This window comes from Alosa sapidissima, chromosome 12 (genome assembly GCF_018492685.1).
Source record: "Alosa sapidissima isolate fAloSap1 chromosome 12, fAloSap1.pri, whole genome shotgun sequence".
NCBI classification, from domain to species: Eukaryota; Metazoa; Chordata; class Actinopteri; order Clupeiformes; family Clupeidae; genus Alosa; species Alosa sapidissima.
Window position 1 is genome coordinate 21,203,047 of NC_055968.1, and position 19,790 is coordinate 21,222,836.

The 19,790-nt window shown below is 44.1% G+C and overlaps 2 protein-coding genes across 3 annotated transcripts; both read left to right on the forward strand.

Moving 5' to 3' along the window:
- Positions 1 to 893: 893 nt before the first annotated feature.
- On the forward strand, positions 894 to 11,063 carry LOC121724965 (coiled-coil domain-containing protein 190). The gene is made up of 4 exons (XM_042111968.1): positions 894 to 1,241; positions 5,381 to 5,560; positions 5,890 to 6,022; positions 10,016 to 11,063. Exons 2-4 carry the CDS (start codon positions 5,383 to 5,385, stop codon positions 10,539 to 10,541), a joined length of 837 nt encoding a protein of 278 aa, XP_041967902.1. The 5' UTR covers positions 894 to 1,241; positions 5,381 to 5,382; the 3' UTR covers positions 10,542 to 11,063.
- A 185-nt stretch (positions 11,064 to 11,248) lies between these two features.
- Positions 11,249 to 19,544, forward strand: echdc2 (enoyl CoA hydratase domain containing 2). Of its 2 annotated transcripts, XM_042111963.1 has the most exons (11): positions 11,249 to 11,639; positions 12,764 to 12,831; positions 13,312 to 13,399; positions 13,870 to 13,956; positions 14,499 to 14,591; positions 14,948 to 15,004; positions 15,464 to 15,651; positions 17,489 to 17,539; positions 17,654 to 17,701; positions 17,878 to 17,973; positions 19,307 to 19,544. In XM_042111963.1, exons 1-10 carry the CDS (start codon positions 11,399 to 11,401, stop codon positions 17,953 to 17,955), a joined length of 999 nt encoding a protein of 332 aa, XP_041967897.1. In that variant the 5' UTR covers positions 11,249 to 11,398; the 3' UTR covers positions 17,956 to 17,973; positions 19,307 to 19,544. The 2 variants fall into 2 exon arrangements, with proteins under 2 accessions (XP_041967897.1, XP_041967896.1); XM_042111962.1 differs by lacking the exon at positions 19,307 to 19,544 and having other exon boundaries at positions 11,251 to 11,639; positions 17,878 to 18,364.
- Positions 19,545 to 19,790: the final 246 nt, after the last annotated feature.

Below are 19,790 nucleotides of genomic sequence, written 5' to 3' on the forward strand. Positions count from 1 at the left end.
CTTCTGAGCAGCGTGTGTGCCTGTTTGTGGCCTTCTTCATTATCCTCCCTGCTAGGCTGGTCACACTGTGAGCTGTGACAGACAAGGCCAGCAGGGATGACACCCTCAATTCAGGACACAAACATCAAACATTTCTAAGAACGCAAGGGTCAAGTACAGGTCAAACGGACAATCCAGACAGGGGGGATCAGAGGGATTCAAAAAGAATCCAAGAAAAATTGAAAACCTGATTGGACTTTGATAGAAAGTCGTATGTCCCGGCCCAGCTAGTATGAGTAGTACATGGCTCACCATGCTGTGGTTCAGATCTGTGACCCATGTCAAGATGAATACCACTGTAAGTCAGACTCTTGGCGGAGCTATTTATCTCCAGAATGTTATCACATATGTCATGGATCTCACATGGCCTAAAGGGACAGGGCCATAAAACAGGCCGTTAAGAGTGCCAGGCTATAAAGATGACATGGGCCCATATTATTATCATGCATTATTCTTACATAACAGTTATGGCTTTGAGTTGGCTGTATTGTAATTTCCCATGTCACTTTTTCAGTTGCTGTCATCCTTGTTGTTATCTGAGTAAATGTATATGAACACACATGCTTCTTCTGTTTGTGTTTTAGTTGTTTTGTCTAAGCAACTTCTGTAGCCCTGTGGTTAACCTCCAGAGGCCACAAAGGGTTGTGTCAGATGTGTGCTGAAAGTTGGAAGGATCTGATTTAGATCAGGCACACATGTGTGGTCAATGAGAGAGTAATGAGTGAGCAAACCTCCAACTGGACAGGCTCTCTCGCCCGAGACCGTTCCCACAGCTGGGCGCAGTTAGAAAGCCAATCCAGTAGCCATGGTGATTCTGTGAGTGTCATTGCTTTCATTGCTCAGCGCAGACCCCTGGTTACCCGTGGTAACCTCCTGGGTGGTGTGGTGTTTAGACTGCCCCGCTCACCGATTCTATGACCCGGGAGCTCTGCCGGGAAATGAGCTGGGTGGGAGCTAAGGAAAGGTCTGTTCTGATTTCAGCCACTCACACTAAGGACTTGCCATTGAAGAGGCGGAAATCTGATCTCAGTTCAACACTCTTTACATACTCACCCTGTGGGCTTGTGGATCAAAACAAGTTAGACAGTTTTTTTTAACTGCCCCCACCTGAAGGAAGAAAGGCGATTGTTTAACCTAAAGAATACAACATGTAACTAGAGAGGAGTAGCATTCCATGTAAAGACAGCACCATCTTGGTTAAGGTAAGTTGGACAATTTTGAGACCTCAAGTGAACCATGTCAAGTGTGACCTTTACCATGCAGTTATTTTTACATAATCTGAGACCCTGAAAATGGGGGAGTATGAAATGGCTGTGTTTGGTGAGGGACTCCAACTGAACGTGTTGTAGCAGAAGAAAGGCCTCACTGTATTAGAGTTTTATTCTAGCGTGTGGATTTTCAAGTGAGTGTGGAGTGGCTCTTCAGCAATATTCATAAAAGGCTTTCTGACAGGAATCCAGATTGATGCGTGGGAGTTACACATAGCATGGTGTCGAGGTACCCGCTGCATGGCTAAATCTGATCTTTGCAAAATGGGTAGATGGAAAGACTGAGAGTCAAGGCAATTATCTCACTGGATCAGGCAATTAAGCTTTGGTAGACTCTACTTCTCAAAAGTAATTTCAATTTCACAGATTTGGCTGCAGGATTTTCTAAAATGAGAGGATCTACAAAATGCTAAGATCCTCCACTTGAGTATTAAATTGTAGGTCTACATCATGTGAGTAAAGTTATACTAATGGTCCTTTACTTCAAAGCAAGCAAAGTTATTGCTTTGTATGTGTATGTGCTAGCTTATATTCTATATAACTAGTCACTTAAGCGCAAACATCTAAACATATCTCATATAATGGTCATGAATATGTATGACCGTCAGAGGATGGAGCTAAGTCTAGTGCGCTGGTAGATAGCCACTGGCCATTCATACCGCAGTGCATGAGCGATGCCCTGGTATAGAGGGAGACGAGGGGAGTGTGGGCGTAGGTAGATGGATGGGTTTCACCACTCTAATGGAAACATCAGTCTTGCAGTCAAGGCCTCTGAAATCAGTCAGTGACTGATAGAGTAAGGGTTGGAGGGGGGTTGGGGGGGGTGCTAGGTTGCGGGGCAGTGGGTATGTAAATGAAACTTAGGCCTCAGACCTGGCAACGCATCGTAACACAAGGCAGGGGTCAGTTTAGTGTGACGCAGTTTCAAGAGGGCTAGGATGGAATGCAATGGGTATTGTGGCTGTTTGGAGTTTATTGTGGCTGGTTGGAGTTTATAGCGGAGTTGTCCTCCATGGCTTCGTCAAACAGCTCTAAAATCTCTATTTGGCCTAGAAAATCACCATGTGTACTGAGCTTTAACTGAAACATGAGACTAATGCAAAAGATTTCTAATCACTGGGAAATAATTTGAAGTCCGCCTTCGGCAGTTTATTACACCACTGAAACTCTTCTCTGTTCCTCAAAAGTATACACTCAGAAGTGTTTCTTCATGAAAGAATCCCAGCATGGTCTTAAAATAGCTTATATGCAACTTTACATCTTCTTCCTCATTTTGGGATCCATCTTGCCTGAAGGCCTGAAGTTTGAATTTGCATTCTGAGGCTGTGATCGGTTGATCGTAGATCCAAAGAAGAAATCCTTGGCATTAGCACTGACTCCTTATTTCACTGATATGTCTCGTAAAACATAGCAGACATCATATGTTAACAAGGTTAAAAACTTGATTTTGAGGGTGTTGTTGGTCAAACACACACACACACACACACACACACACACACACACACAACCAAAACAGAAAATACAGAAAAACACTCACACACATAGTTTCCCATGCAAATGGGTCATATGGGAGAGGAAAAGAACTTCGGGAATGCAATGGGCGCAATCTAATGGCCTCACGACAATCGAACGCTCCCAGTTTGTATTTAATGGACAACAAGCTAATAAGGCTGATGCAATGGGGAGATTTACAGTGTATCGGCAGAGCTGACATTTTGCTTTATGCAGCGGCATAACTCAGCCGCTAAAGCCTCGCCCGGGCCTGACCCTCCCCACGGAGGACTGATGGAACCAGTGAAATTGTCATTATTCAGTGAGCGGGAATCAAATGCACTCTCGCAGAGCCTTGTGAACTTCCCGTAAAAAGACTTTTATTGTGTTTTTCTTCCTCTTGAATTCAGTCAACTTTGATTTAGTGAAGCAAGAAGAAAGACGGGACACCCGTGGAAGTCAGTTACAACATCATAAATATGGAGAATCTATGAATACAATATACTTTGCACAGTAAAATTAAATATGGATTTCTGTGTGATTGTGGTTTACAGATGTTGCTACATGATATATCTGATTTCTGAGCCTACAGTTTCTCAGTAGCCAGGTTTGACCTTTTGTGTGTTTTAGTTTGCTTTAGTATTTTTAGATAAAAGAGAACAATACTGGCTGAAAGTGGGGGATTTATTTCTCTTTAGTCATCCACTGGCCAGACATCCTGCCGGTGCTCTTTGTCCTACCATGTGTGAAAGGTGGAAAACAGTTATCGGGGCCCAGTGTCCTCTGCAGAGGACATTATTTAAATAAACTTTAATTTGGTTGCATAAAAAGATAATGAGAGCCATTCTATTGCAAGCAAACAAATGATGTTATCATCTGAGAAGCTATCCAAATAGTTAACTATAAATAATTCAAAATAAAACTTTGACCTTTGCTCAAAGGTGCCAACTGAAAAAGCAGTCATTTGCAGAACCCCAAAGTCCTTCGTCCAAACATGAGACATCATAATGACCATGATTTATGGCACACAGGCAATTGTTATACTATAATGAATGGGTTCTGAGATGTAAGCACGGACCTAATGCCCTCTGCAAAGGACACACTAGATTGGCTGGGCCACAGGGAGGAGAGAACCAATCACTATGGGGGAGCAAAGAGGTTTAACAGAAACCTGGGAGGTAGATTGCTCCAACCACATGAATGGAGATGAAGGCTAAAAGAAAAGCTTTGAACCAAACTGGATGTTTGAGGAGATGCCAATGGCAGTACTGGGCAGGTGACTCGGCCTCTTTCTCTCTGTGTCCAGCAAGCTGCCAGCAGCTCTGAAGGTGCTGGACTCTCTGATGTATTTACTCCAGACCCTGGCATGATTGTGTGTTACTGTATCTGAAAGCAAACAGTCAAATATAAATCTGTTATTTTTTAGTATTTAATTAACAGTTTTTTTGAGATGGGAATTGGTGGCCAAAGCAAATCATTGGGTTTCTAGCACGTTTTCCACTCCCCATCCAGGATCACTGATTGAACTTGTTCTTGTTGTGTGCGTGAGCAGCACACCAGGACAGTGATGGAAGTTCTTTGGTGGATGCTGAAGGTCAAGTTTTATAAACCACAGAGATAACCTCCCTGACAACCTCTCCAAATCGTTAATGACATTGCCAGCTAAAGTGCTTAGATGAAATATAGCTATATTTCTGTTTTGGATTCAAAGATGAGAGCAAGACTAGTGTCTTTGTTTACTGTCAATGACAAAACAAAGGTTAAGGAAAGGGTCACATAAACAAAGCTTCTTTTTATAAATACTGTACATTTCACACAGTATTTAACATGCTTACAATTTACTGCCATTAGTGCAGACAGAGATGTGTGTAGTCGGTTTGCTTTGGTACCCAGTGTTTGGCCTCCAAAAAGACATGATGCCCTCTTCATGAGGCGGTTTGTTCTCCATGCAAAGCAACTTTGCCTCAACTTTGCCTTTCAATCGTGTCTCTAAATGTCACTTTTGAGTCAGAGGTTGAAATCTGCTAACGCTTGCACTTACAGTATCTCACTATCCTCTCTATAGAGGCTCTCTGGAAAACAGCTAAACGTTAATATATAACATACGTCACAAATAGACTTTGCTCCATTAGCATGGCCTTGAGTGGTTAATATGCACATCAATAGCAAAATGCCCCAACAAGCCCATGCATGTCTGTTGACAGTCTAATGACTTTTATTAAGATTAAAGGGTTGACTGCGACTGCCAGAAGTTTGAGTTAAATATTAAATAAAGGATTACTCCCCACTGAGAAGTCACCCGCTGACCTAGATACTGAGCTGAGGAATAATGTAGAATCAAGCCCATTTGAATAATCGTATTCTTCTTCGCGAGCAGACCAGATGTGTGGAGCTCCATGCTGTCACTTAACAGTATTAGCAGTGTGTGTGTGTGTGTGCATATGTTTGTTGATGCATATTTATGTGTCTGTGTGTGTGTGTGTGTGTGTGTGTGTGTGTGTGTGCATATGTTTGTTGATGCATATTTATGTGTCTGTGTGTGTGTGTGTGTGTGTGTGTGTGTGTGTGTGCGTGTGTTCTAGTAATGCATCGTGGGGACTCTCTGGCGTGGCCGGGAGAGGCCCAGCGTCGTGAGGAGAGAAGAGCTGAGGCCCGTCTGGCCAAAGGCATTCAGAGACTGGACGAGACAAAGCTCTACCACATCAACACACTCACCAGAGAACAGCGGAGACTGCACAGAGATCTGCTCAATATGAGAGCAGGTCAGAACTGTGTTTGTTTGTTTGTTTGTTTGTTTGTGTGTGTGTGTGTGTGTGTGTGTGTGTGTGTGTGTGTGTGTGTGTGTGTGTGTGTGTGTGTGTATGTGTGTCTGTGTGCTTGAATCTGTGAGTGGACAGGTGCAAATGCATATGGATCTAGGTTTTCTACACTGCCTGAATACATATGAATTTGTTTGCCCATATATATACTGTACATACAAACCAATATGCCTTACACATTTGCCCAGACTCTGGAATTTATCCATATGCAATTTATCTTATTACAAGTCCATATGAGAAGCATAGACTAATTAACTATGGTTTGAACTTAGGTAACATTTGGAGAAAGGGATTCACTGGCCTGGGGTCACAACCTTTTAACCATGACCCTGCTCATCCTATGTGCTACAACAGGACTCAGCTACCCACAATTCCACTCTCTGGCAAAGATACAAAGAGACACAGGTGAGATCATCTATAGATTGTATCCTCAAACTCACTGCAACAAATTACACGGGTAAGAAAATATCTCTGAAATAAATGTAGGGGGAAATTAGGTAAATATTCATCATTTGATAACATCAAACAGCCATTTTCTATGTAAACCACACCACAAGTATTAAAGTCTCGAAGATCATCTGAAAAATTATGTTAAAAGTCTATCAATGGCTTTTTAATTGTCTAGTTTTGCTTTGCTACTACTCAGAACTCTGTTCACTCTGCCAGCAGGCTTAAATTGTCAGGTTAAAAAGGCAGCATTTTTTTCCTGCAACTGAACAACTTCAAAAAGAATATGGAAAAGAATTCTTATAAATTAGGAATGCACTCTGGGAGCGCATTCTTCGAGCACCGCCACCCCTTCTAAAGAATCACAGAGTCGTTCTCTTCTTCCCCCAAGTACAAAAAAGTCCCCCTCACGCACATTCAGAGGGGAACTTCATGTTCAGCAACATTTGACCTTAATTAATTAATGAAACATTTTCAAGGATCACAGTTCTTCTTATTTGTTTACAAGCATTCATTTGAAATAGGCCGCATAAGTGAATACAATATGGCAGAAATCCATCCAAGCATACAGGAATAATTGGGTTAACATCGCGCATGGTGGGATGCATCTATTTCTGTAGTTTATATCCGTGCAAGACTTTATATAACAGAGCTGTGAGGGTTGCATGTAAGTTCACCTTATATGGAAATATATACAATAATATGTGGGAATTCTGTGCAGTATTACTATGCATGCATGCATCAATACGTCTCCTGGTCTCATGGTAGACTGGATGTTTAGATATCGTGATTAGGTTTCCTCAGCTTTTGCATGCTCTAACTCTGTGTGTGAAAGCGTGTCTACATACAGTGTTTTTATGGTGTGTGTGTGTGTGTGTGTGTGTGTGTGTGCTTATATATGTGTGTGTGTGTGTTTGTGTATGAGCAAACATTTCTGTGTGAGCATGCAAGCATGCATGTTTCGTGGCCCCTGTAGTCTGACTTTGTGCACAGAGAATGTTCACAACCTTGGAGGTCAGTGATTGGGGGGTTCTCTTGGTTAATCGCCCCACTGAATCTGATAATGAGATAATCAGACAGGACTCAGCTCTCTTTTTCGCACACACACACACACACACTCTCTCGCTCTCCCTCTCTCACACACACACACACTTATCTTCACTTCTGTCCTCACTGCCCTCTCTCTGCCACATCTTTCTCTCTCTCTCTCCCTGTTATTCCATCCATCAGTAACAGTTAGCCCCTGTAGCCCACTGTGTGATTGGATGAGGGAAATTCTCAGCACGCGGTGGAAGGCTCTTAATTATGCTAATCCGGCGAGTTGATAACGGGATTCTGGGAAACTCTGTGATTCAGCACTGACAGGGGGCTACACAATTATCCTCTGGAGCGAAATGTCTCAATGTTTCCGTACACTCAATCACACGTACACATTCACACTGACACACATACATAACCCCCCCCCCTCCCAATCTCTCTCTCTCATGTACACAGAAATGCACTTGCCATTTGCACATGCATGGTTTACAGAAGCAAGGGGGTTGTTCTAACACATGTTTTGAATACTGAGAAGAGAGAGAGAGAGAGAGTGTGTGTATGTAAGAGAGAGAGAGAAAGAGTGTAAGAGAGAGAGAGAGCATGTAGAGGGAGAATGAAAGAAATCATTTTCCTAGATTGCAATATATTCTTTTGACTAGGTATTAAAATTCTGCCACAATCCCTCCATTCTATCTCTCCCTTACTGTCTGTCTGTGTATCTCTCTGCTTGGCATTGGCTGAGGTAAGTAGCCACATTGGAGCTGCAGAGTCAGTGAGGGAGTGCTGGCAGGCAGCTGCTCCTCTCTCTCAGTCCCTGTCAAGCAGTGGCGGTGGGCCGGCGTCCAAACACTGCTGCTCTTGATGTGCCTCTTCCACTCGCCTAGCGTCCATTTTGTTCCTTGCTTGTGTTTCGTACCTGTACACAGTATTCTGGTTTTGGACTGCTGTCCCCTTCTAATCTCTCTTCCGCTTTCTGTCTCTCTCTCTCTCTCTTTCTTTCTTTAGTTCAGCTTTTTACCTTTCTTTGTCTGTCTGCCTCTCATTCACTTTGCTCATCTCTCTCTATCTGTCTGCCTGTCTGTCTCTCTCTCTCTCTCTCTCTGCGTCTGTCTCTCTGTCTGTTTGTCTCTCCCTCTCTCTCTTTGTCTTGAGCTGTGTTTTCATCCTCTATTCTCATGGGTGTCTCTTTCTCCTCTCCCTATTGTTTCTGCACCTCTGGGACCAGGCAGGCCATTTTGGAGGCAGGCAATTTTAACAGACTTATTCTAAACTCATTTTCTTTTACAACGTACGTGCCGCTGCCAACTTGTGTTGGATTTACTGTCTCACTCGCTGGCTGGAATCCTCCTGCGGCATCCTGGCAGTGGCTTTGCCAGCCTGGTGACGCCGGCGGGACCATGCCCATATGTTTGCTCCCCTGTTTTCCCTTTTTAATGTGATTGTGGTCAGTACCGCACAGAGCCCTCCCCAACCCTTAAAAGGCCAATAAACAAAGCAAACAGTGTTGCCAATGACACGGCCTGAGCACGCTAATAGTCTGTTTTGCCCTGCAGCTGGTGAGCCGGGCTTCAGGCTACGACCACGCAGTTCAAGGAACATGGCAGCTGAATTGGCACAAGTGTCTGGAAACAATGTAGCAGCTCAAAACATAAAAAAAAAACATTTTGGGCACATCACATCTCACCCTAATGCATTAACATAATAAATAATAAAAATAAATAATAAAAATATTCATATTATGCCGTGTTTATGACATTATGTCCTACTTTGGTGTCTGCACACAATTTGCTGTACGTTAATTTAGCTAATTATGTTATCTCAATTAGTATGTTCATCAATATACTATATTAACATCTTTAGGCTTTAAAGGATTTTTAGCTTTAGGATTTTTTTCTGCAGTCATCCTTAAGGTTTCGGGATAGATGCTCCCAGGAACACATGCTCCCTCCTTGACAAACATTTTCTTCCAGCAGCCTCTCCCACAGACAGACATGGATGGCATGTACTCTGAATGGTCGGCTGGCTCCGATTATTAAAGGGGCCGGCTAAATGGATGAGCGGGACTGTGAAAAGAGGATCAGGCACCGTGCGCGGGAGATTGATGGCATCAGCCAGACACTCTGTCATAATGCCCATTACAGCCACGGCGAGTGGCCCTGTCTCCACGGAACCGGGGGGCAGACCGGTGCCCCCACCCTCCCAAGCACCTCCATCGAATGATTACCATCATTATTATTGATTTATCTCTTCAGACTGAGCATTTTCTTCCTGCGTGTCGCTTTTTAACTTCTGATGCACGTATACCTCATGTGACTCTAATGTGTTTCTCAAGATTTATGGTTCTATGCACACATGTCTTTTTATATTCAGCATAGGGCAATGGCTCCTTTATTATCAGTGGTTATAACATGGGGCATAACATATTGTGTTTGTAGGAAAGGTTATTTACATTGGCAGAAAATGGAAACTTGAAATGTCATTATGGGTATAGTGCATATGAATCTGTATCAGTACTACCAGCAGTATTATACTGTATATTCAGCATTACATGGCACTTGTTTTGTTCCCACTGCTACTTTCTTTCTTTATTTCCTTCATTCCTTTCTCTCTGTTTTTTATGGACCCTTTCAAGAGAGTTCCATTATCAGCATCATAGTTGGCCCCACAAGGCTTCCTTTTTAACATTCCATATGTTATCTTAATGCAGAGGAAGTAGATTGGGGCCCAAATAGAACGTTCAAGCATTGTTTTTGTTTACCTTGTTGAAAGGGTCTATATAAAATGATGTATTTGTTGTCTTAAGTTAACAGTGTATGATGTGGTACTGTTGTGAATGAAGCCATGTTTAGATGACTGATTTAATAAACTGGCGTTAAACCTCTCTCTCTCTCTCTCTCTCACTCTCTCTCTCAGGCCATTGAAGCCCCAGTCTGGTTACTCTCTGCAGGCACGAGTTCAAGAGTTCATCACCAATGGAGACGGCAGAGTAGACAGCTCTGCAGCGCCGCTCTGTTTGCCAGACCTAAAACTGCAGCCTGGAGCAGCAATCCCCAGCAACTCCACCACACAGGGAGACGACAGAGATGAGGGCAAAACAGAGAGGGAAAAAGGAAAGGATGGACAGAGGGAGAAAGAAAGACATAGAGAAACAAAGAAAGAGAAAGAGAGAGAGAAAGATAAAGACAAAGAGGTAGAGATGGAGAAAGAGATAGACACACAAACATTACCCCCTGCTGATGCCCCTCTGGTTCCCTTTGAGCTTCTGGCCCCGGATGGACGTCTGAGGACGGTTCACACGCTGCCCAACTTCGGCCAGGCGCTGGCAGAGGCCCGAAAAGCTCGGTATATCCGTCACCGAGGCAAGCCGCCAAGCGAGAGAGAGCTGACCATCAGAGAAATCTTCTCCAGGAGTCCCAAACCATCACACCCTCTCTTCTGATCAGGAAGAGACAGCTCTTAATACAGCTTTGCAGACTCAGTGACCCCCCCCCCACACACACACACACACACACACACACAGATACACACATGCAGTCACATGATGTAAATACAACTGTGCACACATCTTTTGACTCTAACTAACTCCCTCTCTCTCACCACACCCGTCTCACACACTCAATATATGCATGAAAAAAAAAATCAGAAATGCTCCATCAGCATATCATTCTTCTTTCATTTTTTTCTAATGCCTATGTGGACCTATTCTTTGTCAAGTTGCCTACCCTTGCCAGAATGAATCACCTCTGAATTACGCAATCCAAGATTAAAATCTTGTGCTTAAATTATAGTTTGCTTGTACTTAAAATGTATCGAACATAAATTATTCTCACTTTGATGCCTTTACAGAATAGCCTATAGATTGAGCTAGTGCAGACTGAGCATTACATGAACGCCCTCTGGCGATTCTGAAGTGCAACTATGAAAACAAATAAAAACTGTTTAGACTCGTATTGTGCCTTATTGCTTCCAATATTTAGGACATTTAGTAGCACTGTTAAGCTTTCTGTGTAGCCTAGGCTATTTCGCAGATCATAGTAGTAGGCATATCAAAGATATTTTTTGCTGAGTCAGTGTTGACGCGTAGCCTGTCAGTAACCGAGGTGACAGCGTCCACGGATAAGGAAGTGTGAACAAAGTTGAATAAGGAAGGAGATTACATTGTAGGATAAAAGTATTCTTAGGACGAAGGCCTTTACGTGTTGCAACACTGCAACGTCGAACGTATTTGCTGTCTTCCCTTTTAACTGTTAACTAGTCATCTGCAATAGTAGCCTATTCCCATTTCATACCGAGATTATGGCTTTACTCAAAAGATTCGTCCTTAAACCAAGCACCTTTTCCAGGTGTCTTGCCGGAGGAGTAAGCTCCGAAATCAGCAGGTCTCAATTTGCCTTTGCTTTTGGCGGTCCAGCGCGAACTAACACTGGAGAAAACAGGCCTTACTTTCGGTGTGGTCACATCCGTGCTTTGCATTCCGAGGCGCCGCATGGCTCATTGATCGAAGTGGATTTAAACCGCCTAGATGGAGAAGATACAGGTAGGTGGAGTCTACGCTATCTCTTTTATGAGTGCTATTCTATCCTGAATGTTACTTACAGGTGGGTCTCAAAAAATCAGAATATCGTCGAAAAGTTCTTTTTCACCCCCTATTTAGTTCAAAAAGTAGATCTTTCATATATTCTAGATTCATTAGATATAAAGTGAAATATGCCAAGTCATTTTTTGTTGTAATTTTGATGATTACGGCTTACAGCTCACAAAAACCAAAAATGTGATTTTTTGAGTATCTCAAAATATTAGAAGAAAGAGGTTATAATACAGAAATGTCAGTTTCCTGAGCCTTTAAACTCAGTCTGGTTCAGTAAACACAACCACAATATGGGAAAGACTGCAGACTTGCTAGTTGTCTGAGACTGTTCCCTTCCGGAACAGTCATGGTTGAATAATTAACCAAACAAGTAAACAGTGACCCATTTGCAGCCAATGGTCCCCTTTAAAACTGCTGCAGAGGCCATCTGGGCCAAACACCTGCCACCTCACACAGGACAAGACTTATATGCACCTGATGATGCTGGCGTGATGTGTGATGATGTAAGCAGCTGGAAAAGCCTCCAAACCATCTTTGGCAGGATTTGTATTTCTGTTTTTGTCACGCTCTGTTGTTGCTATTTTATTTACTTCTAAAGGTCTTGTATCTCTCTCTCTCTCTCTATTATGTCCTAATAATAGATCTTTGGAGATACATGTGCACACACACACACACACACACAAGGAGATAGTCTGCATGCTGTATATGGGCTCCAAGAAATACTTTATTTATTCTTAAAAGGCAACATTTCGATCTCAACAGATCTTCATCAGGCAAATAAGAAACCCATATACAGTGTGCAGACCATCTCCTTCTCTCTCTTGACACGTTTTGTCTGGCACCTGTTACAACATATTGTGGATGTGCGTACCCGTCTCTACACACACACACACACACACACACGCAAGAACGCACGCACACACACACACACACACACACACACGCACGCACGTACACAGACACACACACCCATACACATGCATGGAGACACATGAGCATATCGATGTACATCTATACCTCTTTCAACCCTAACTCTCTCCACCCCCTCTCACTCTTTTCTTTCTCTCTCATAGGGATAGTGGAAATGCAGATGTGCCGAGACAGGGCGAGGAACTCACTCGGCCGCGTGTTTGTGGCACAGGTGAGTAGACACCTGTGTGGCTATGGCAACGGTATGTCAGTCAGAATCAAGCTCCCAAAATCACTGGACAAAGGAGAGCCAAAAGATCACTTCATCCCAGGAGTGGTCCTTACATAAGCCCAGTCTTAATGTTTTCTTTTTCACTCTCTATCTATCTTTTCACTCTATCTATCTATTACCTTTGTCATGATAATAATAACATTCATTATAATAATTTAATGTCATTACTTTATACATAAACAAACATTCTCAATGACACAGCAGAATTGTACTTTACAAAGTAAAGTTCCTATACTTGTGATCATTATCAAAGCCTCGTAAATGCATACCCACTTCCACCAGGACCACCTCAGAAGAAAATAACAACGGAAGATGCATAATTCAAAGGACCGCCCAAAGAGAAATGTAGGCCAGTGGACAGAGTGGTTAATTTGTGTTTGTGTGTGTGTGTGTGTGTGTGTGTGTCTTCTGTGTCTATAGATGAGGGAGCTGGTTGCCAATCTGCACCATGACGCTGCTGTAAGGGTGGTGGTCTTCAGGAGTATGGTGCCAGGGGTCTTCTGTGCAGGTCAGCACGGTTTGTGCATCACAACTACATACTGTACATACATACATACAAACATACACATCCACTCAGAAAATAGTTTTATCTAAAGCAAGTTATGTGTGTAGTTTCTTTTGAAGTAAGGGTATAGGCCTACATTGTATCAGAGATCGTGGTCCCTGGCTATTAAATTCACCATTCACCATGCACTACAAGTTGAGTTGTAACAAGAACACTTTACAGGGGGCCTGTACCAGTTTGTTCTGACCAAACTGTGTTTGAACTGCGTTTGTCAAATGGATTTCTTCACTCGTGGTGTTAATGAATTTCACCCTCAGAGAATACGTTTCGCTCTTTCATAATGAATATTTACCAGACACACAGGCTGTTTTATGAAATAGCGTTATGCAAAGTCAATATGTTTTTATTGCTGACACGTGTGTGTGTGTCTGTGTGTGTGTGTGTGTGTGTGTGTGTGTGTGTGTGTGTCATAGGCGCAGACCTGAAAGAGCGAGCACAGATGGCGAACGTCGAGGCGGAGCACTTTGTACATGGCCTGCGCTCCCTAATGAATGAGATTGGTAAGACATTAAGAGAGGATGGTGATGATCATGATGGATATCAAGTGGATTTTTGTAGCCTTTCAGAATCTAAAGTATCACACTGTAAAGTTTCTATAATTTGATGCCGAAAAGTGACTGTTCCCATTTGGTACCTCTCAAACTGTATTTGTCTTAAAGGCTGTTCTTAAAAAGAGTCTTCAAGGCCTTTTTCAGAAATGTCAACAGCAATCAAAATCTCCAAGCACAAGCTGGCATTTTGCATGTCTGTGGCATTATGATGTTTTTTTTTTGTTGCTAAATTTGTGACAATTGCCCAAAACTGCCTTAATGTCAGTCAGAGCAGATTTGTGAGGAACTGTTTTCCATTTGGGCTGAGTGCAAGTTACACTGCGCTGTTTATACCCTCAGTTGCACTGACAATGTGTTTGCCAGGATGTAACCTCCCTCTCCTTCTCCCCCTCTCTGTCTCTCTCTCTTCCTCTCTCTCTCTTTCCCTTTCTCTCTCTCTCCCATCTCCCTTCCACGTGTCTAATTTGTGCTGTGTGCCCTCTCTTTGCCAGCCGCCTTGCCCATGCCAACTATCGCTGCGGTGGACGGCTTTGCCCTGGGAGGCGGGCTGGAGCTGGCACTGGCCTGTGACCTTCGCACGGCGGGTGAGTGTCTGATCCCCACGGCCCGAGCGGGCGGCCGTGGTGGGGGGAGGGGTCGTGGCAGGTGAGTGACAGGAGGCCTCCGGGCGGCGGCGGCGGCTGGCCCGGGTGCTGGTGTGGTGGGGGGTGTGCGGCCATATGATGGGCCGGTGAGGACAGATGCCATGGACGCCCCGTCGTTTGCATAAACAGCCATGACAAGCACATCGCTCAGTCTGAATTCCCATGGTGTGTTGATAGCGTGCTGGGCTCGGGGGGTCCTTGAACTGTCCTTTTCTGTGTGTGTGTGTGTGTGTGTGTGTGTATGTTTGTGTGTGTGCGTGCGTGTGTGTGTGTGTGTGTGTGTGTTTGTGTTCCAGCTCACACAGCGCAGATGGGCCTGATTGAGACTACGCGAGGACTTCTCCCAGGGGCTGGTAAGATGAATGGGGAGGGCATGATGGAGTGGAGCAAAACCTCAGAATAGAGATTGTTGGGTAGACAGTGTGACATATCTAAACACAAACGAACAACTAGACAGAATGATTATACCTACACATAGCTGCACTGACTGACAGACACGCGGAAAGAGACACAAACGCTAACCGATACACAGCTGCACTGCTAGACAGATGGAGATAAAAGCAGACGATAAACAGTTTGCTGGACGGACACAGAAAAAAATCAGACAGACAGAAAAGACAGACAGACAGTTGGCCGAACTAATAGGCAGACGGAATTACAGATGGGTAATGGATATGTTGACAGACAGACTAACGGCACACCGGAGAGTCATTAAAGGCTGTAAGAGAAGCGATCTCTCTGATCACCCAGATTGATCTTTCCTGTCAGTAGGGATCTGTGTCACTCTCAGCCCTGTGCCGTGTGGTCCGCAGGGGGCAGTCAGCGTTTGCCGCGGGCCGTGGGCTTCTCCGCGGCCAAGGAGTTGATCTTCACCGGACGGCGCGTGGGGGGCGAGCAGGCCCAGCAGCTGGGTCTGGTGAACCGCGCTGTGCAGCAGAACCAGGCTGGCGACGCGGCCTACAGAGACGCCCTGAGTCTGGCCAGAGAGATCCTGCCGCAGGTCTGGCCCTGACCACCACCCCCCCCCCCCCCAACCCTATGCCTCTACTCTGTCCATCCCAGTGCTGCCGATGTCGCTGCCTCCACTCTGCTCCCCTCTCATCTCCCCTCCTCCCCTCCCCTCCTACCCTCTCCTCTCCTCTACTCTACTCCCCTCCTCTCTCCTCTCCCCTCTCTTCTACTCCCCTCTCCTCCCTTCCTCCCCTCTCCCCTCCTCTCTCCTCTCCTCTCCCCTCTCTTCTCCTCTCCTCTCTGTGCAGACGGCTGTCTGTCTGCATGACCCTCACTCTTGCTCACTCACTCTGCTGCACTCACTCACGCTCCCTCGCATGGCTTGGCTCAGCTTAGCTTTACCCTCTCTCCCCCGCTCTCTCTCTCTTTCTGTCTCTCTCCCTCCCCTCCCTCACTCTCTCTCTTTCCCCAGTGCATATCAGCTGCTCTGTATGTATGAGTGATTATGTGTGTGGGTATGTGTACCCGCACTGTCTGTCTCTAATACATCAGGCACAAATGAAAGAAACCAAGAGGCTGTCACCACTGAATAGTAGCGACAATGCGATGGCAGTGAAAAAAGGCAAATCCCGTACATCCCCATCTGTGACCACAGATAAGCCTACTCCATTATGCGACACAAACACTCACACATTTAAAAAAAAGGAATTCTTGTCATTGCAAAGCACACACAGAGAGGGAAAGGGGGGGGGGGCATAATCCCTCCCAGTGGCTGATTATCTCCGTGTTTGGGCTAACTTGACCTCCGAAAGCTTCAGTTTGCCACCCTTTGCGTCTAGCCCCTCTGAAACCGCCACTCTGAGTGACCTGTGATAGTAAAATTGGCCAGAAGAATGTTCCGGCTTTAATACTCTTTCTATGGGCCTTCCTGTGGTCTTTCACTGTCCCTCTCTCTGGAACCAGTGCTGGAACGATGCACTCTCATAAGAGAGAACAGAGCGGAGGTCTGACCCCTAGAGAGACTGGGCAGTGCTCCTGGCCAACAGTAATGACCCTTGCCGTACATGGTCAGCTGTCAGCAGGTCAACTGAATTAAAAAGAAAGATAAGATTGTTTCACGTAAAATAATAAAAATGCTTAGAAACAATGCAATACAGTGTATTGCCAAGAGTTTTTTCTTTAGTTAATTCACTTGGCATCTTTGTTGTGAAAATTAGACTGATGGCCGACAGGGAAAAGGAGATTTGTGCCAGTTTGAAGCACAAATCTTAGATGTGTACCCATTTGTAGTAGGAACCAGTTAGGGATTGCTGTGCTCTGTAGCAATAGAATATTTCTTATGAATTAATAAGCTCAAAATAAAAGTGACAGAATAGGCCCCCCAGAGCAGTATTAATTTGTTGTATATAAGGGGGAGTTTCATAAATCTGTTCTTCCCCAAGGACCTCATTAAATCCTCTGTTTTCAACTTTTGGTTCTGTTTTAGTCAGCTACAAGCAGTAACACTAACGCTGAGATATGATGCCATTGTTACAATTCTCTGAAAATATTCAACTGCTCCGCAACAGAGAAGACTCCAGAGGCCTAACCTCTTTCTGTAGCTTAAAGAATAGCTAGTGGTGCTAAGGTAGTGGTTAGCTAATTAGCTAGGTAATGGTGTTAAGGTATGAAATGTCATTCTCATTTTGTTCCAATGTATGTATTGTCTTTGTCAATGTGTAATTAACAAATTTAAAGGTGTCTCTGGAATCTCTCATTGTATAGCCTAAAATAAATCTGTTGAGTCCTACAAAATGTATATCCCTGTTATGGTTAATGCGCCTGATTAAGTTTCACTATTGCGTTTTCATGTGTTTATGTGTTATCATCACTGCTTATCTCACCAGGCTCCGATTGCTGTCAGGATGGCAAAGGAGGCCATGAACCGAGGCATTGAGGTCATTTCCAGTTCCCCTAAAGATTTCATGATATATCATGCTATGTACGCTATAGCATAATGACTTCACCTAAACACACTGAATGATGCTGACATGTCTGCTCCTTACCCTCAGGTGGACATTGCCTCAGGAATGGCCATTGAGGGCATGTGCTATGCCAGGGTAAGAGAAGAGTTTTCTGATACAAATACATACTGTATAACCAATACCAGTGGGGAAATGCTTAGCCCAAACTAGTATTGTTGGGTGTTCAACTATTTTTGATACAGACTATGGTTGTGTTTTTGATAGACTATGGTTGTGATGCGTCCATTTTGTTTCTGTGGTTTCTGCTACAGGTCATCCCGACTCGAGACAGACAGGAGGGGATGAAAGCTTTCATCGAGAAGAGAAAACCAAACTACATTGGCGAATGAAGACTCACACACATTGAAGTAAGATCTATACACTGACAAAATCACACTTCACTCAGGAACCAGTTGACATGAGGGCCCAGTGCCTTAACGGTTGACTACATGCCACTAGGGAGTGTTGTGGCATATAGCGGCCTCTGTAGGAAAGCTCCTTGTGAATGAATTTAATTGCTGTTAATTAAGGGTCTGGATGAAATCACAAGTCGGGGATTGTGTTGTGCACAGGGGGTATTTTGAAGAGGCTTTTGAGGAAACAGTGTTCACGGTCTAATTTTAGGGATTAGGTTTTGTCTGGTGTGCTCAACAGGTTTAAATGACAATCTTTTCACATCAGTCAGTTCTGTTTTCCTTGTCTTATGCATAAAGATTTTTTTTTTGTGATTGTGTTAAATAAAGACATTTTTGAAGCTTTTCTGAATGCGGGTTTGTGTGGCTATGGGAAAATAGGTCAATTTTGGTCATTGATGGTGGTATTACAAAAAGTAATTCAAAATGCTGGTATAGAACTAAAACTATTATGGTTTTTACAGTATTACAGTTTACTCAATACAGACTGCAGATACGCATATACACCAACATGAGAATAGACTAAAGGTCACTGGATTCTTTCATTCTAGACATATTACTTCCATAATCCAGGAATTTAAAGCATCACACAAACTATACATTTATTTAAACTTTATAAACTCTACCAAAATCCACATATTCCAAATGTCTCAGGGACCAACTATATAGATTATAGAGGCCGCCCGCAGTCATGACACAGGACAGGTCCCAAAATGTTGCACATGTACACTAATCACGGAGGTGGTGGAGGTTTTGAAAGGAACGCACCATTGCAGGCATGTCTGTGAAGTGAGGTGTACTGCTGACAAGTGTGCATTCCTGAGGCCATGGCCCTACTACAGCGAGGGCCTGGGGTAGTCCCCACAGGCCCACAGGGTCCAGATGCCTGTGGCGGACTCTGACCGCCTGTGGAATGACATGCCTGTCTGCGCTGGACTGGTGAACTTCATTGGGGACCAGTAATGAGGTTGTGGCTTTGTGATGGCATTCCTCCGAAATACCTGTGCTGCAGAAAGTTACACGAAGAATGAGGTTCCGATCGAGATGATGTGGAGAAGGTCCATGGTGCAGTAGCAGCTTGGACAACAGAAGCTGGTGCATTTTGCATAGTTTTGCTAGTAGCTGGGAGTGAAGTACTTTGCTTTGTAATGGAGGGCCACTAAAATCTCTAAGCAGGCCAGCATCGTAGTGCTGTAGTTCCAACAGCATCATATTGTTCATCAGTGGTCTTCAAAAATAAAAATCACAGTGCATAATAGGTTGCTATTTTTTTTTTTTCAACTACCAGATTCTGCACCCCTCAACCACGTAACACTGAAGTGTGTTTGAGTTTCCTGTGGCCGGGCTATAGAAGTAAGCAGACGCAGAGGAAGAGCCCTTCTGCTAATCTTCCGTCTTCTGGTTTTTGTGATGCTTCACTGGATCCGTGTGTGTGTGTGTGTGTGTGTGTGATTAGGGAGACATCTGGCGGTTTGCATAGGTGGCAGAAGCTTTCCTTAGACAAGGAATAAAGTCTCAACTGTCTCAACACTACAGAGTGAGAATGTGTGTTTTCTTATCGCTTAACAGGTTAACAGGCTCAAAGGTCATCTCTCCGACATTCTTTTTATTTCATCACTCAATCCCTAATAATCATCATGGCCCTACGCCTTCCTGTAGAGCTCACTTGTAAAAACAGCACACTGAACAGACTGCACTGATCGAAGCTGTTTCAAGGAAGTACACAGACTAGTGGAAGAGGACAGTTGGAGGACTTCATTAAAATAGCTCAG

Bases quoted from the DNA above. Each gene is read 5' to 3' on its own strand.
- LOC121724965 (XM_042111968.1), top strand. From the start codon at position 5,383: ATGCATCGTGGGGACTCTCTGGCGTGGCCGGGAGAGGCCCAGCGTCGT. The intron at 5,561-5,889 runs GTCAGAACTGTG...GTTTGAACTTAG, and splicing joins TCTGCTCAATATGAGAGCAG to GTAACATTTGGAGAAAGGGA. The intron at 6,023-10,015 runs GTGAGATCATCT...TCTCTCTCTCAG, and splicing joins AAAGATACAAAGAGACACAG to GCCATTGAAGCCCCAGTCTG.
- echdc2 (XM_042111963.1), top strand. From the start codon at position 11,399: ATGGCTTTACTCAAAAGATTCGTCCTTAAACCAAGCACCTTTTCCAGG. The intron at 15,005-15,463 runs GTAAGATGAATG...TGTGGTCCGCAG, and splicing joins AGGACTTCTCCCAGGGGCTG to GGGGCAGTCAGCGTTTGCCG. The intron at 15,652-17,488 runs GTCTGGCCCTGA...TTATCTCACCAG, and splicing joins CCAGAGAGATCCTGCCGCAG to GCTCCGATTGCTGTCAGGAT.